This window comes from Dendrobates tinctorius, unplaced genomic scaffold (genome assembly GCF_039654945.1).
Source record: "Dendrobates tinctorius isolate UK_male_01 unplaced genomic scaffold, ASM3965494v1 ptg000103l, whole genome shotgun sequence".
NCBI classification, from domain to species: domain Eukaryota; kingdom Metazoa; phylum Chordata; class Amphibia; order Anura; family Dendrobatidae; genus Dendrobates; species Dendrobates tinctorius.
The window spans coordinates 38,138,824-38,156,759 of record NW_027361771.1 but is presented as its reverse complement, the minus strand read 5'-3'; the positions used below and the strand labels follow the sequence as shown (position 1 = coordinate 38,156,759).

At 41.6% G+C, this 17,936-nt stretch overlaps 1 protein-coding gene across 11 annotated transcripts in view; it reads right to left on the bottom strand.

Moving 5' to 3' along the window:
- LOC141100048 (calcium-binding protein 2-like) overlaps positions 1-17,936 on the bottom strand; it is a 144,809-nt gene that overhangs the window by 9,130 nt on the left and 117,743 nt on the right. For all 11 annotated transcript variants that reach the window (XM_073588230.1, XM_073588226.1, XM_073588225.1 and 8 more), the window contains 3 exons: positions 11,633-11,663; positions 9,744-9,878; positions 4,140-4,249 (listed from right to left, as the gene is read on the bottom strand). In XM_073588230.1, the coding sequence (XP_073444331.1) occupies positions 4,140-4,249; positions 9,744-9,878; positions 11,633-11,663 (276 nt within the window). The remainder of the gene's footprint in view (positions 1-4,139; positions 4,250-9,743; positions 9,879-11,632; positions 11,664-17,936) is intronic.

Here is a 17,936-nt window from a genome sequence, read left to right as displayed (position 1 = left end):
CAGAATTTCTTTGGATGGCGGCATAATCTCTAGCTTTTGAGGGGCTTTTGGCCTACTTCACTTTGTCAGGCAGGTCCTATTTACAGTGCCTTGCGAAAGTATTCGGCTTCCTGGAACTTTTCAACCTTTTCCCACATTTCATGCTTCAAACATAAAGATACCAAATGTAAATTTTTGGTGAAGAATCAACAAGTGGGACACAATTGTGAAGTTGAACGAAATTTATTGGTTATTTTAAATTTTTGTGGAAATTCAAAAACTGAAAAGTGGGGCGTGCAATTTTATTTGGCCCCTTTAACTTAATACTTTGTTGCACCACCTTTTTCTGTGATTACAGCAGCAAGTCGCTTGGGGTATGTCTCTATCAGTTTTGTACATTGAGAGACTGAAATTCTTGCCCATTGTTCCTTGGCAAACAGCTCGAGCTCAGTGAGGTTTGAAGGAGATCGTTTGTGAACAGCAGTTTTCAGCTCTTTTCACAGATTCTCGATTGGATTCAGGTCTGGACTTTGACTTGGCCATTCTAACACCTGGATATGTTTATTTGTGAACCATTCTATTGTAGATTTAGCTTTATGTTTGGGATCATTGTCTTGTTGGAAGACAAATCTGTCCCAGTCTCAGGTCTTTTGCAGACTCCAACAGGTTTTCTTCAAGAATGGTCCTGTATTTAGGTCCATCCATCTTCCCATCAATTTTAACCATGTTCCCTGTCCCTGCTGAAGAAAAGCAGACCCAAACCATGATGTTGCCACCACCATGTTTGACAGTGGGGATGGTGTGTTCAGGGTGATGAGCTGTGTTGCCTTTACGCCAAACATATCGTTTGGCATTGTTGCCAAAAAGTTTGATTTTGGTTTCATCTGACCAGAGCACCGTCTTCCACATGTTTGGTGTGTCTCCCAGGTGGCTTGTTGCAAACTTTAAATGACACTTTTATGGATATCTTTGAGAAATGGCTTTCTTCTTGCCACTCTTCCATAAAGGCCAGATTTGTGCAGAGTACGACTGACTGTTGTTCTATGGACAGACTGTCCCACCTCAGCTGTAGATCTCTGCAGTTCATCCAGAGTGATCATGGGCCTCTTGGCTGCATCTCTGATCAGTCTTCTCCTTGTTTGAGATGAAAGTTTAGAGGGACGTCCGGGTCTTGGTAGATTGGCAGTGGTATGATACTCTTTCCATTTCAATATGATCGCTTGCACAGTACTCATTGGGATGTTTAAAGTTTTGGAAATCATTTTGTATCCAAATTTAGCTTTAAACTTCTCCACAACAGTATCATGGACCTGCTTGTTGTGTTTCTTGGTCTTCATGATTGTCTCTGTGCTTCAAACAGAACCCTGAGACTATCACAGAGCAGGTGCATTTATACGGAGACTTGATAACATACAGTTGGATTATATTTATCATCATTAGTCATTTAGGACAACATTGGATCATTCAGAGATCCACAATGAACTTCTGGAGTGAGTTTGCTGCACTGAAAGTAAAGGGGCCGAATAATATTGCACGCCCCACTTTTCAGTTTTTGAATTTCCACAACGTCACAATTGTGTCCCACTTGTTGATTCTTCACCAAAAATTTACATTTGGTATCTTTATGTTTGAAGCATGATATGTGGGAAAAGGTTGAAAAGTTCCAGGGAGCCAGACACTTTCGCAAGGCACTGTAAGTGATTTCTTTCTAGATAATTTGAGATCAGATTCCCAAAGATATGATAAATTACAGATAATTTATGTTTTTATTACGCACCGAGCTGGAATTTTTGTATTTGTACCGTTATGTGCTAAATATGACTTTTTGATCAAATGTTATTCTCCTTTTTCAGGAGGCTAGATAACGAAAAAAAAAATTACTTTTTTTCTTTGTTTTTTTTTCTTTTCTTTTTATTAAATTTACTGTGTTGAAATAGCAGACATTTACAGATGCAACAATATCAAATCTGATTATTTTCTAGTTTAATTTCTTAATTTATAGATTGCGAAAAGGTGAGTGTTTTGAATTTTTTTTTTTTTATATTTTTTAAAAACTCTAGGAGACTTGAATCTGAAATCGTTTGATCACTAGTACAATACATTGCAATACTTTAGTACACAGCCATGGTAGCCATTGGCATCTCACAATCTCATTGCAGTGATGGGAAAGCAAACGCAGGTCAGCAGGGGTGATTTTATGTCTTCAACACATCACTAAAGCAGCCAATTAGTGGCCCTTGTGTTCATGCCAAGGTAGACAGCATAAGACTACTGAGGCCAGCATCTAAGGGTAGTTTATGCTTTTTTGTTATTTTTTTTAGCAATTTCTATCATTACACCATTTTTTATTAGTCAAAAACTTTAAGGAGATAGTTTATGATTACCTTACCTTTACCTATCCATCCTCTTTCACCTATGTAATCAAAAAAATGTCCAAAGGACCAGGGAAGAAATATCAAAAGTGCAATCATATAATCCCTTTAAAAACATGAAACTTTAATAAATTGAGGTAAAAAACACCCCCCTAGTGCAATAACACAATTATCAAACTCTATACAATAATAACCTACGATAGCCCTACACTAGCCTGCTATCCCTTCCTGTCAGTGGAGGTTGGCACCCTAAAAGATACGATTTGGCGCCCCCACTCCACAGTGGCTGTCCCAGACTCGCCCTAAATGACCCTTATAAACTACAGGTGGGAAAACAATAAGCAAATAAAAGAGATGAAATAGATAGTGCTTAATATAATACACAGGCTAGTAATGTACAATAAGTAAAAGACAGGCTATTACATGTAAACATAGAGAAACCTCTTGTATAACCAATAGATAGCAGCAAGTCTTGTCTTTTTGGGTATTAATCGACCACAGAAAATATAGATTCCATAAGCTAGCAGTAGATAGTGGCAATCTTGTCTTTTGGGGTATTAATAGACTACAGAAAACATAGATTCCATATGCATTATCAAATAAAGCCAAAAAAAATCTCTGCAGTAAAATCAGACAAGCACAGACAAGAGGTAAAAAATAGCGTGGTTCAATAAAGGACCATCAGAATTATATCTATATTGGTTCCCATAGAAGGCAATGGATGATATCAATTGCCAGAAAAAAAAAAAATCAAAGAAACAGCTGGGGGTTAACCCAAACTTAGCTTCCAGCCTCGACGCGTTTCCCCGTCCACACGGTTCATCAGGAGGCACAATAAGGAACCAGCCAATTCATGGATGTGAGGTGTCCAGATAGAGAGGCAAACCTCTTGGTTTCATCTGTCCAAAGAATGTTCTTCCAGAACGGTGCTGGCTTTTTTAGATGTTTTTTAGCAAAGTCCAGTCTAGCCTTTTGATTCTTGATGCTTATGAGTGGCTTGCACCGTGCAGTGAGCCCTCTGTATTTACTTTCATGCAGTCTTCTCTTCATGGTAGATTTGGATATTGATACGCCTACCTCCTGAAGAGTGTTGCTCACTTGGTTGGCTGTTGTGAAGGGGTTTCTCTTCACCATGGAGACTATTCTGCGATCATCCACCACTGTTGTCTTCCGTGGGTGCCCAGGTCTTTTTGCATTGATGAGTTCACCAGTGCTTTCTTTCTTTCTCAGGATGTACCAAACTGTAGATTTTGCCCCTCCTAATGTTGTAGCAATTTCTCGGATGGGTTTTTTCTGTTTTTGCAGCTTAAGGATGGCTTGTTTCACCTGCATGGAGAGCTCCTGTGACTGCATGTTTCCTTCACAGCAAAACCTTCCAAATGCAAGCACCACACCTCAAATCAACTCCAGGCCTTTTATCTGCTTAACTGAGAATGACATAATGAAGGGATTGCCCACACCTGTCCATGAAATAGCCTTGGAGTCAATTGTCCAATTACTTTTGATCCCTTTAAAAACAGGGTGGCACATGTTAAGGAGCTGAAACTCCTAAACCCTTCATCCAATTTTAATGTGGTTACCCTCAAATGAAAGCTGAAAGTCTGAACTTCAACTGCATCTGAATTGTTTTGTTTAAAATTCATTGTGGTAATGTCTAGAACCAAAATTAGAAAAATGTTGTCTATCCAAATATATATGGACCTAACTGTATACAATACAATGCATGTAAAGTTCATGAAGACGTGGTTTTCAAATTCTCATCTGGATATAGCAGTCCTTATATCATACCTCTTTAAAAGCATCTCTCAGCTCCTTCACTCCAATCATGTCAGCTGTCTCTGCAAGAAGTTTAGGTCCCATCAGCTCTACAAAGTCTTCAAAGTCAACTTTACCCCCTGCTATGGGCAAAAGAACAATTTAGTTTAAAGAGAATTGTATACAGTAGGAAATCTCATCTAAACTGCATCGCTGATCTTACATGGAGTTCCAAAATCCCTATTCCCAGATAAACAGAAGTGTAGCCCTACAGACAGGACATTAAAACATAGAATAGTGAAAATGTAAAAGATCAAGCTGTTTAAATATATACAATACTGTGCAAAAGTTAGAAAGCTTTCATATATAAAAGGGTTTATAGTTTATTTTTGTCAATCATTTGAAAAGAGAATGAACAAAAGAGAAACCTGTATAAAATCAAAAATTGGAGTGACCATTCTTAGCCTTCAAAACAACATCAATTCTTCTAGATACACTTGCACATATTTTTGGAGGAACTCAGCTGGGAGGTTGTTCCAACATCTTGGAAAACTAACCACACATCTTCTGTGTATGTAGCAGCAGCAGTGGCAAAACTCACTGGTGGTGGGCCCGGGTGAATGTGAACACAGCGCTTTTTTTGTTTTTTATATTTGGGGATTCACTTTTAATGAAATACCCCTGTAAAGCTCCCCAAAGATTCCTAGGCTTTGCTAACTATTTCCGAAAGTTGATAAAAAATTATTCTCAAATGGAAGCTCCTTTTAAGGGCCTCACTTGAAAGGGGGCTAGTTGTCGGACCGGTCTGATTCCACTATTCACTTAAGTCCTGTTTTTCCCACATCTCCAGGTCAACACCACTCTGATGTTGTCAGGCCATTCTTCCTTGATGTGGATGTCTCTGCTATTAGTGTTGTAGCAGTACTTTCACAAAATTCTTCTGAATCTAGAAAGTATCCCTTTTTCTTTCTCCAAGAAATTATCTCCCAATGAATGGAATTACTGCATTGATGATTGAGAACTCTTAGCTAACTCGTATAAATTTAACCCATTTCATATCACATATATACAAATCAAACATATGGAGTGTCTTCAGGCAACCCGTAAGCTGAGTCACTGTTAAACTTGATAGTCACTCTTCTTCTTGTGGTTTGACTTCATCCTTGCCTATCACTAAGATAAAAAGCAGTGCTTTCCATTTCCAGGTCTTTTGACTCTTGTAATACCTCTTCTGGAACCTCTACCTATTTCACAAGAACCTTGAGCTGAAATTTCAATGGATCAGATCTTTCTGAGGCGCAAGGATTCACTACTATCAGGGTCTTGGTAGATCATTTCTCCAAGATGTCTCATTTTGTTCCATTATCTAGTCTTCCATCTGCTTCACAGCCCAAGTTTTCTTCAAATTAATTTTCCAGTTCCACAGTCTTACAGTTCGTGTAGGGCAGTGGTTCCCAACCTTTCTGACCTAGAGAGTCACACTCAGCTCTGAGAGAGGGTCACGATCTACATCCAACTCCCTCCCCCTCACAGCCCCCATTACAGATATAATGATAACCAAAGCTTTCCCACAGAATTCACCCTGAAGCAGTATACCAAGATACAGCGGTCCCCACAATCCCCCCATTCAGTATTCTCCCATCCAGCACTCCCAACACACTGTCTCATCCAGCTTTAGACACCTCCTCTCACAGGTAGTATCATCCTGTCTCCAGCCTACCTCACTTAAATTATCTCTAAAGTCCTAAGACCAGTATATGTGCATCCAGATCTGCACTTCTGGAGCTAATGCACCAAGCTGGCAAACAGCCGCAAGCCACAATTCATGGGACTGCGAGCCACATGTGGCTCCAGAACTACAGGTTGGGGACCCCTGGTGTAGGGTATGGTATACAATTTGTTTCCAAGTTCTGGAATGTAGTCTGCAAGAATCTAATTTTTTTAATCCTACACCTCTCCACTGCATATCTCCCCCAAAGTAATGGTCAAACTAAGCAAATCAATACGTTTATGGCACAAATAGGTACAATTCTTCTCCAATTTCCAAAAAGAATAACAATTCAGTTTCTGAGTCTTCTGGGAAATATCACGTTGTCACCGTGTATGGTCGAGAACCTCATCTTACTCTGCCAATTGCATCAGAAAGTAAACTCCCTGATATAAACAGTGTCTGTCAGGACATTCATGACCTCTAGGACTGAGATGCAATCCAGTTTGGCAGCAGCAGTCACTTTCTGTCTTCCACGTTAAAAATTTCTAATGCTTTTCATATAGTCTTAGTAGGTAGTCTGGTCCTCAACACATTTTCTACAGTTAAAACAGCCAAGACAGCTCCTGTTTCTTTTTGTCACGCAGTATGAGGCAAAACAAATTCTGTTAGAATCTTTTCTATTTGATAGTCTGGAAGGGATAGAGTTCCAATGAAAGATGCTTGGTTCCTAAGCAGAATATTAATATATTAATACTAAAATCTTATTAAAGAGATTTCATGCTAAGCATTCTGTGTTGTAGACATGAGAGGAGCTTTAAAAAAGGGGTCCTCTTACTCACCTGTCATGGCTCCTGGGCTGTGCCATGCTACGTTCTATTATGGCCGGTTCCATCTGCACTAGACCGTGACATCTTACTCTGGAAACCCAGCAAGCATCTCTGATCTCATCACCCAAGGCATTTTAAGGCTACATTAGATAGCGATGTGTGCCTGAGTATTCATGAAATATAGCTCCCCGCTACCATGGACTTCTCAGGAGTTTACCTCATCAACTATTTAACAGCTCCAGCCAAGTGTCTAATCATTTTCATTGCAAACTTTTGTCTGTTTTCCAGCAGCCACCTACTTCTGAACACAACCCAGTAAACCCTGTTGCTCTTGCTCTCTGCAAGCTCAAACTGCATGTACCTCATTTTTGCTACAAAGGTGCATAATTGCAGATATGTCTCTGCTATTACCCCTATCCCTGCTGCAAGTTTCTGATTTCTATACATCTCGCTATGACCCATGTCACTATTTCAAGTTCCTGATTGCATATATGTTTCTGTTTTATATATCTTGCTGTCCTTTTCCACTAGATCGTTGCCTTTTGTCTGTGCTGCTCATCTTAACTTATGGCTTATAAAATCCACCTCACCAGGTGAGCCCATAACATTTATATTTTGGGAATAACACATCAAGGTGATTAAACAAAAGAAGTTAGCCCCCTGGAATGTTTCAACCTTTTCCCACATATCATGCTTCAAACATAAAGATACCAAATGTAAATTTTTGGTGAAGAATTAACAACAAGTGGAACACAATTGTGAAGTTGAATGAAATTTGTTGGTTATTTTAAATTTTTGTGGAAATTCAAAAACTTAAAAGTGGGGCGTGCAATATTATTCGGCCCCTTTACTTTCAGTGCAGCAAACTCACTCCAGAAGTTCATTGTGGATCTCTGAATGATCCAATGTTGTCCTAAATGACTAATGATGATATATATAATCTACCTGTGTGTAATCAAGTCTCTGTATAAATGCATCTGCTCTATGATAGTCTCAGGGTTTTGTTTGAAGCACAGAGAGCATCATGAAGACCAAGGAACACAACAGGCAGGTCCGTGATACTGTTGTGGAGAAGTTTAAAGCCGGATTTGGATACAAAATGATTTCCAAAGCTTTAAACATCCCAAGGAGCACTGTGCAAGTGATCATATTGAAATGGAAGGAGTATCATACCACTGCAAATCTACCAAGACCCGGTCGTCCCTCTAAACTTTCATCTCAAACAAAGAGAAGACTGATCAGAGATGCAGCCAAGATGCCCATGATCACTCTGGATGAACTGCAGAGATCTACAGCTGAGGTGGGACAGTCTGTCCATAGGACAACAATCAGTCATACACTGCACAAATCTGGCCTTTATGGAAGAGTGGCAAGAAGAAAGCCATTTCTCAAAGATATCCATAAAAAGTGTCGTTTAAAGTTTGCAACAATCCACCTGGGAGACACACCAATCATGTGGAAGAAGGTGCTCTGGTCAGATGAAACCAAAATCGAACTTTTTGGCAACAATGCCAAACAATATGTTTGGCTTAAAGGCAACACAGCTCATCACCCTGAACACACCATCCCCACTGTCAAACATGGTGGTGTCAGCATCATGGTTTGGGCCTGATATTCTTCAGCAGGGACAGAGAAGATGGTTAAAATTGATGGGAATATGGATGGAGCCAAATACAGGACTATTCTTGAAGAAAACCTGTTGGAGTCTGCAAAAGACCTGAGACTGGGACAGAGATTTGTCTTCCAACAAGACAATGATCCCAAACATAAAGCTAAATCTACAACGGAATGGTTCACAAATAAACGTATCCAGGTGTTAGAATGGCCAAGTCAAAGTCCAGACCTGAATCCAATCGAGAATCTGTGGAAAGAGCTGAAAACTGCTGTTCACAAACGATCTCCTTCAAACCTCACTGAGCTCGAGCTGTTTGCCAAGGAAGAATGGGCAAGAATTTCAGTCTCTCAATGTACAAAACTGATAGAGACATACCCCAAGCGACTTGCAGCTGTAATCGCAGCAAAAGGTGGTGCAACAAAGTATTAAGTTAAAGGGGCCAATTAATGTTGCACACCCCACTTTTCAGTTTTTGAATTTCCACAAAAATTTAAATTAATCAATAAATTTTGATCAACTTCACATTTGTGTCCCACTTGTTGTTGATTCTTCACCAAAAATGTACATTTTGCATCTTCATATTTGAAGCATGATATGTGGGAAAAGGTTGAAAAGTTCCAGGGGGCCGAATACTTTTGCAGGGCACTGTAGGTATAATTGCAAAGCCTAGGTACACCTAACAGACAAAACCTAAGATATAAACCAAATGAGCAAATACCCCGCAATAGGTAAATAAATAAATGTTAGTGGTATCTGTAAATAACATATCTGACTTAGTTGACACTACTTTTTAATAAAAAAAAGCGTAAAAGCCAACCCACCAAGACAAGGTGTACCCAATCGGGATGCTCCTATCTCTAATATTAAGCCACACCAAGTGTCACCAAACCTCATGTAGATGGGGCTGAGCAGGAGGACAAAATATCAAGCCCAAAAAGTATGGGGGGGGAACCTCGCATCTGCTTGTACACAACTTTAGTTAACAATGTTTTGATCAAAACGGTGTCAACTAAGTACCTGTTGTTTTTTTACTTTCCCTATTACTTGTTATTTCATTACTTACTGCAGGGTATTTGCTCATTTTGTTTTTATCTTAGGTTTTGTCTCTAAGGTGATTATAGACCTGAGATGGCTGTTGACTCAGTGCTGAGATGGCTGTTTAACTATGATCTATTTAATCTGATTCCCATTTACATGAACACTCAGTTGAGAGAAGGAGAATCTGACAGTGTCTCATCTATCGAGAGAACCAAAGGTCCAAATATTTGAATTCACACAGCTCGATCCTGATTCATTTGTCGTGGGGAGAAGCAAGAGGACCCTGTCTTTGTGAATTTCCACCTTTATGCCGAGACTGCAGCTACGTTTCCCTCCCCCCCTGGATTTAGTATTTGCAATTTTTGTTGAAGATTTGGGAGGTTTCTGGACATTTACAGAGGGCCGGCAGTCAGAGAAAGCGTAAAGTAAAAAAAGGTACTACTAACTGATTTTCTGGGAGAGTTCAATGAGCTCCATTTCTGTAGGCATATATCCCATGGTTCTCATGCACTCGCCCAACTCTTTGTATCCAATGAAACCATCTTTGTCACGATCAAATTCCTTAAATGCTTCTCTCAGTTCTGAGAAGAAAACACATATGATTATTACATTTAAGCATAAAAGGGAAGTACATTTTCTCAGAACTTCAATTTTGAAATGGTACCTAAAGGAGACCATCCTGAAATGCATCTACTACATTTGAAAATAATATGTAGTTGTGTGAAAGTATCTACAACCTATGTGTTGTCTATAATGTTTTCAGTGCTGAACAATCACTTTAATATTAATGAAAGCCCCAAAAATACTTGTCCCAATATGTCATAGGTATCTACTGATTGAGCACATCACACATCTAGAGAGTGCAAAGCTGTCTACACACATTAGATGGCTGTTGTCCGAATGATGGCTCAGCTGAAAGCCATCATAGCGACTCTCCCATGCACAGGAGCACTAATTCGGCTAAGCACTCATGTATTCTCTATGAGAAGGCCAATGGATTACACCGGTGGTCTATCTCCAGAAGAACAATGTTATTGGCAGTCCGAAATCAGGCATGAAAAACTGACATCTCTCCTGACTATCAGTCAGCCGGCTCACCTATAAACATTAGACTACAACATTGGTGGGTTCAGCTGATATTTTGCCTCTTTCACACATCCGGTTTTTGCCGTCAGGCGCGATCCGGCATGTGTTTAAAAAAACGGATCCGGCTTTTTCTTCCGCCGGATGCGTTTTTTCTCATTGACTATCACATGCGCCGGATCGCGCCGCATGTGTTTGCGTTTGTTCCGGTTTTTACCGGATCCGGCTCAAATCTCGCTTCCGGCGGCCGTACTGAACGCGTGCTGCAACGTTTTTTTGTCCGGCGAAATAAACCGGACAAGGACGGATGCGGCTCTCCCGGCTCTGTGGGACAATGAAGGTGAATGGCAAAATCCGGCTACCGGATCAGTCTTTCCCCTCATCCGGCCACCGCATTCAGTTTCCCCCTCTACGCATGCCCGGAGTTGTAGATCGATCTCTGTCTCTCTCTCTCTCTCTCACTCCTTACCGCAGCACATTCTTTTCATCAAAGCCGGGAGCGCCGTCTAAATTTCATAAAAGCCATGTGCGCCGTAAGTGGCACTGCTTCTGCTTCTGGTCCCTCCGTTAATGGCCGATTCCAGGCGTCCAGCTTTTGGCCGCACGCCGCCGGACTCTTCCCGACGGATGTGTGAAAGTACCCTTAGTCTAATATGGGAGCATTTAGCGGATGGATGTATAAATTAGCTTTCAGCCATAGTGTCTAGAATCCTCAGTATACCTATGTTAGCCTATCTGGTAAATGCACAAGAAGAAGGAACTAGTGATGAGCGAGTATACTCGTTGCTCGGGTTTTCCCGAGCATGATCGGGTGATCTCCGGGTATTTTGGCGTGCCTGGAGATTTGTCGACGCAGTTGCATGATTTCCGGCTGCTAGACAGGCTGAATACATGTGGGGATTGCCTGTTTGTTAGGAATTCCACACATGTATTCAGGCTGTCTAGTAGCCGCAAATCATGCAGCTGTGTCAACAAACACTAAATCTCCGAGCACATCCAAATACTCGGAGATCACTCGAGCAACGAGTATACTCGCTCATCACTAGAAGGAACTTGGCGCATAATTTTGATGTTCTTCAGAAGTTATAAGTTATAGTAGAAGATGTTCATTGCAAAATTATGTATTACAGTGTGAATGTAGATTGCAAGAATGGAGAGCAAGGCTTGCCAAAGAATTTACAATATTAGTCGGGACACAAAGTATATACGGTATTTGATACAGATATTTACAGAAAAGTAATAGACCTCCTACCTTCGATTTCCTCTGGTCTCAGCTCTCGGTCCTGAAATAAAAGGAAAGATATACATCTGAAATGCTGAAATGTTGTTGTACAAATCATTTACTTTGCAGTAAGCCACTGCCTGTGATCTGAGAGTATAGACAGTCTGAAGATACCAGAAGACACTCGTGGATCTCCTTGCCAACAAAATCAGTATTTTCATATTATTGCAGATCCATTCCTATTTAAATGAAAAGCAGGTGAATGTGCAGTGCTCGGCCACGGCCATTATACAGTTAATGGAGCTGTGTAGTTCCGCTCTACACCTGAAACCTAGTTAGACCTTCATGATCTGCACTCTTAGCCTGAGTGCCAGTGACTCCTATGATGACCTTAAAGAATCACTCCTCCTCCCATCAAAGTTTTTATTGCCATCATCATATTATATAGCATGCGTACCTGACCCTGGAGATAAGCCCTGCATAGGGAAGGACAGGATGACACTAGTCAATCCCCACTACCACAAAAAACAGATGGGGTAGACAAACAAGGGGAAAACTTAGCGAAACACAGACATCCTCCAAACACCAAATCAGAAGAGAGCCAACTGCTATAGCTCCAAGCCTCAACAGTAAATGGAAATATCACCGGCAACTCCCAGCAGCAAGCTGAAAGTTATAAACACCTGGTCCAAGTGTGTTAACTAGAGCTGGGGGAAGGTTGCCACTGGGTCCTAGAGTCAGAAGGACCAGGCAGAAGTTTGCAAAGCAAACTGCTGAGACCTTCTGCAGTCAGATGCAGAGTGACTGTCTGCAGCCTCTGACACACCTGTGACACCCAGCTTTTCTCACCTCCCCCCTGCCAGGAACTTTTACAGTGACTCAAGAGCCATGCAGGGAAAATTGATCTATTTCTACATAGAGCTTTGAAGGAGTCTCCTAGTCAGTTTTTAAACATGTAATGTCATAGACCTAATGGAAAAGAGAAGAATTAACTTAGTAGAAAGGTAAAATTATCAGTTGTAAGTACACCTTGCTAAATAATATGATGAATGCAATATATTGAGGATAACATTATGATGGGAGGAGCGCTTCTTTAAATTGATTTAGAGTTATGCTCCAAACAGTTTCTTTTAACACCAAAGTCACCTCACAGTTATTCCTCACTGTCGTGCCAAGGAGGACATTTAGTCCAAATACTAGAGTCATCACAATAGTTTTATTGCAGAAATTCTCGCACAAGTGTGCACTATATAGTGTTAAGAAAGAGCAAAATCAGAATTGGGGTGTGAACGTGTGCAATGCAAAACATGTACAGAACATGAGCACAAAGTTGTCAAAATCTCATCAGCATCCAGATTAATGTATAAATACGCATCATACAATGCAAATAATACACCCTACAGCTAAGTGTGGACTTAGGCTGGGTTCATATCTACATTACAAATGAAGGAAAAACAGCACCTCTAGCAGTTATTTTTTCCCTTAAAAGGATGAAAACTATGATGGAAACTTGATGGAGCCCATTATAGACCGGTGCCATTGTTGTCCGTCATGTGATGAATCCAACAGTTCTGACATTTTCAATTCAGTGTTCCTGCCTGTTCCTGAATAGAAAATGGGAACGTGTATACGCATTCTGTAAAACCAAATAGAAGTGGTCACAGACTACAGTACATTTCAAACAGTGCCCATACAAGTATGCCAGTGCACCTATGATCCAAAACACTAAATTCCTACACCTCTATGAAATCAACTACCAGGAATTTATTCTACATACGATCAGTCACTTGTATAGTTATATCTACCAGTGCCTATGAATTTTGATAGAAAAATATTAAAATTTGAAAGTTTATACCTTTTAATGACTAACTGAAAAGGTGGTCTATGTCAGTGTAATGCCTCAGTGAGGCGAGCTATAAGAGTGGACCCTCTGGACCGTGGAGCAGATTGCCCAGGGCGAGCCAACCTAGTGAAGACCGACCCCTATACAGGGATCGTCAGGGACAGGCCTAGGGCTCTCTAAAACCACGGTAGCCGGTACCAAGAGGGACTGCTCAGATAGCGGGAGAGACATGGAACAGAAGGATAACTGAGGAGACTGACAAACACCGGGGCACTAGGAACGGACATACGGAGCAGAGCACAGGAGTTTAGCAAAGCATGTGCCAGGAGGCACAACAGAGCACCAGGCAAAGTACAGGGACAGAGCTTGTGCCAGGAGGCACAACAGAGCATCAGGCAGAGTACAGGGACTGAGCTTGTGCCAGGAGGCACAACAGAGCAACAGGCAGAGTACAGGGATTGAGCTTGTGACAGGAGGTACAACAGAGCAACAGGCAGAGTACAGGGATTGAGCTTGTGCCAGGAGACACAACAGAGTACAAGGCAGAGTACAGGGATTGAGCTTGTGCCAGGAGGCACAACAGAGCACAAGGCAGAGTACAGGGATTGAGCTTGTGCCCGGAGGCGCAACAGAGCACAAGGCAGAGTACAGGGATTGAGCTTGTGCCAGGAGACACAACAGAGTAACAGGCAGAGTACAAGGATTGAGCTTGTGCCAGGAGGCACAACAGAGCAACAGGCAGAGATCAAGGACACGGACGTGCAGATAGTGCACATAGAATATAGACACGGGCCTGGGTCACAGAAGCAGGAGCTTAAACAATAACCAGGCGCCAGAGGAAAGAGGAAGCAGGTTCAAATAACCCCCACCTTACCCGGATTGGCTGCTGGGATTTCCGGGTCAGGATATCCAAGTGTATAAAGGACCTGGGAGGGGACGTGGCCACCCGGGTCAGGACATCAGAGAAGCTACAGGACCTTGGAGGAGGCGTGACCACCCTCCAAGAGTGCCAGAGCGCAAGTGCCGAGTCCTGGAGCCTCCAGCAGTGCGGGGAGCACGGCGGGACCAAAGGACAGGAACGGAGGAGCGGACAGCAGCAGGCACAGAGGTAACAGTGGCGCGACCAGCCGCAGGGGGAGAGAGGCCAGTGGTGGTAACAGTCAGGGGTGGGCAATTACATTTCCAGAGGGAACACATGAGAGACAATGACTTTTATTGAGGGCTGACCCAATGGGCTGAAATTAATTCTGCTCAATATTAATACTAACATATTAATTATAATTATTATTTATATTATTATTATTTGTATGACTTAATATTGCGCAGAATTAAAGGGAACCTGTCACCCCCCCTCCAGGCGATTTTAAGTAAAAGAGTCACCTTGTGCAACACTAATGCTGCATTCTGTCAAGGTGGCTCTTTTATTTAGGGTACCTTCCACCGCAGAAATAATCTTTTTTAAAATTGGTCAGACATACCTGATATTTGACAGGGGGCAGGTCTTTCCCCATCTGACCGAGACGCCTCACATCCATCACTCATGTCTTCCTGCGTTGTTTGCTCCACCTCTTCATTTTTCTTTTCAAATCCTGGTGCCTGCACTGTAGTATGTATTCTGGGGCATGCGCAGTGACCGCTGCCTGTCCTCTCATGACTTCCTGGCCTTCCTATCGCGCCTGCATGGACGCGCGGCCAGAGATCCCGCCCCGCAGTCGCTTATGATTTTATCACACTGCGGGGCTGGGAATCTTGGGCATGAGAGCCGGAGATAACTACTGCGCATGCCCCAGAATACATACTACAGTGCAGGCGCCAGGATTTGAAAAGAAAAATGAAGAGGCGGAGAAAACAACGCAGGAAGACATGAGTGATGGATGTGAGACGTCTCGGTCAGATGGGGAAAGACCTGCCCCCCTGTCAAATATCAGGTATGTCTGATCAATTTTAAAAAAGATTGTTTCTGCGGTGGAAGGTACGCTAAATAAAAGAGCCACCTTGACAGAATGCAGCATTAGTGTTGCACAAGGTGGCTCTTTTACTTAAAATCGCCTGGAGGAGGTGACAGGTTCCCTTTAAGTATTCCAAAATGCCTCTATAAGCCCTATATATTGTATGGGTCCACACACAGCCCCCTATATACAGTATGAGCCCTCACATAGCCTCCTATATACTATATGAGCTCTAACATAACCCCCTCTAACATAGCTCCCAAATACAGTATGAGGCCCCATATAGCCTACTATATACTATATGAGCCCCACATAGACTGCTACGTTCAGTATGAGCCCCCACATAGCCTCCTACATTCAGTATGAGAGCCCATATAGCCTCGTACAGTCATGGCTGAAAGTGTTGACACCTTTGAAATTGTTCTAGAAAATAAAGCATTTCTCTCAGAAAATTATTGCAATTACGCGATTATTTACTTCATGTGTATTGGAACAACACAAAAAAAGAGCGAAAAAGGAAATTGGAAATAATTTCATACAAAACTCCAAATATGGGCTGGATAAAATTGGTGAGACCCTCAACTTAATATTTGGCTGCACACCCTTTGGAATAAGTAACTGCAATCAATCGCTTGCTATAACCATCAACAAGATTCTTACATCTCTCAGTTGGAATTTTGGAGAACTGTTCTTTTGCAAACTGCTCCAGGTCTCTCATATTTGAAGGGTGTCTTCTCCCAACAGCAATTTTACTATGTCTCCACAGTTGTTCAATCGGATTTAGATCTGGACTTGTTGCTGGCTGCTTCAGAACTATTTCAGCTCTTTATTTTCATCCATTTCTGGGTATTTCTTGAAGTATGTTTGGTGTCATTGTCCTGCTGGAAGATCTGTGACCAAGGACGCAAACCCAGGTTTCTGACACTGGGTACTACACTGCAACCCAAAAATCCTTTGATAATCCTCAGATTTCTTGATGGCTTGCACATAGTCAAGGCACCCAGTGACAGAGGCAGCAAAACAACCCCAAAATGTCTTTGAATCTCCACCATATTGGACTGTAGGTACTGTGTTCCTTTCTCATTCCATTTTCAGTAAACCGTAGAATGATGTGCTTTAAGAAAAAGCTCTGACTTGGTTTCATCTGTCCACAACACGCTTTCCCAGAAGGATTTTGGCTTATTTATGTACATTTTGGCAAATTGCAGTCTAGCTTTTTTATGTCTCTGTGTCATCAGTGGAGTCCTCCTGGGTCTCCTGCCATAGCGTTTCATTTTATTCAAATGTTGATGGATAGATTGTGCTGACACTGATGCACCCTGAGCCTGCAGGACAGCTTGAATTTCTTTGGAACTTGAATGGGGCTGCTTATCCACCATCTCGACTATCCTGCACTTTCCACCTTACATCAATTTTTCTCTGTTGTCCACGTCCAGGGAGATTAGGTACAATGTCATGGGTTGTAAACTTCTTGATTATGTTGCTCATTGTGGACAAAGGAACATCAAGATCTCTGGAGATGGACTTGTAACCTTGGGATTGTTGATATTGTTCATCAATTTTGGTCCTCAATTTGTCAGACAGTTCTCTCCTCCTCTTTCTATTCTCCATGCTTAGTGTGGCCCACAGAGACACATAATGCAAAGATTGAGTCAACTTCTTCCCTCTTTATCTGGTTTCAGGTGTGATTTTCATATTGCCAACACCTGATACTTGCCACATGTGAGTTTAACAAGCTTTACATGCTTGAAATAAAGTTGTTCAGCCACAATTTTGGAAAGGTCATGAGAAGTTTGTCTGGCCCAGTTTTGGGGTTATGTGAAATTATGTCCAATTTGTCTTTATTTCTCAATTTTAATGTTGTTCCAATACACACAAAAGGAAATACACATGAGTATAACAAAACATGTGTAATTGCAATTATTTTCTGGGAGAAATACTTCATAGCCTCCATATATACTGTATATATAGTGTGAGCCCTCACATAGACCCCATATATACAGTATGAGCCCCACATAGCCTCCATATATACACTATAATCCCCACATAGCCTCCATATATACAGTCTCAGCCCCACATAGCTTTCATATATACACTGAGCCCCATATAGCCTCCATATATACACTGTGAGTCCCACATATCCTCCTATATACATAGAAACATCCCATAACCATGAAAAAAAAAAACAATTCATCCTCTCATTGCTCTCGTTTCCCCGTCTCTCTGCTCTTGTCTCCTGTTCACTGAGTCTCAGCAGCAGCGTGATGGATTGATGTCATCACAATCGCTGTCTCACATGCTGATTGGTGGAAGACTGAGCCGATGACCCCATCCTCCACCAATGGGGACATATTGTACTTCATGTTAGTAGTAAAATTTCTTCAGTTTGACTTGCGCTCATTTGTGAAAAAAAATTAAATTTGGCGAGCATTTGGAAAATTTTGCAATTTTCCAACTTTGAATTTTCATGACCTTAAATCTCAGACATATGTCACACAAAACAGTTAGTACATAACATTTCTCACATGTCTACTTTACATCA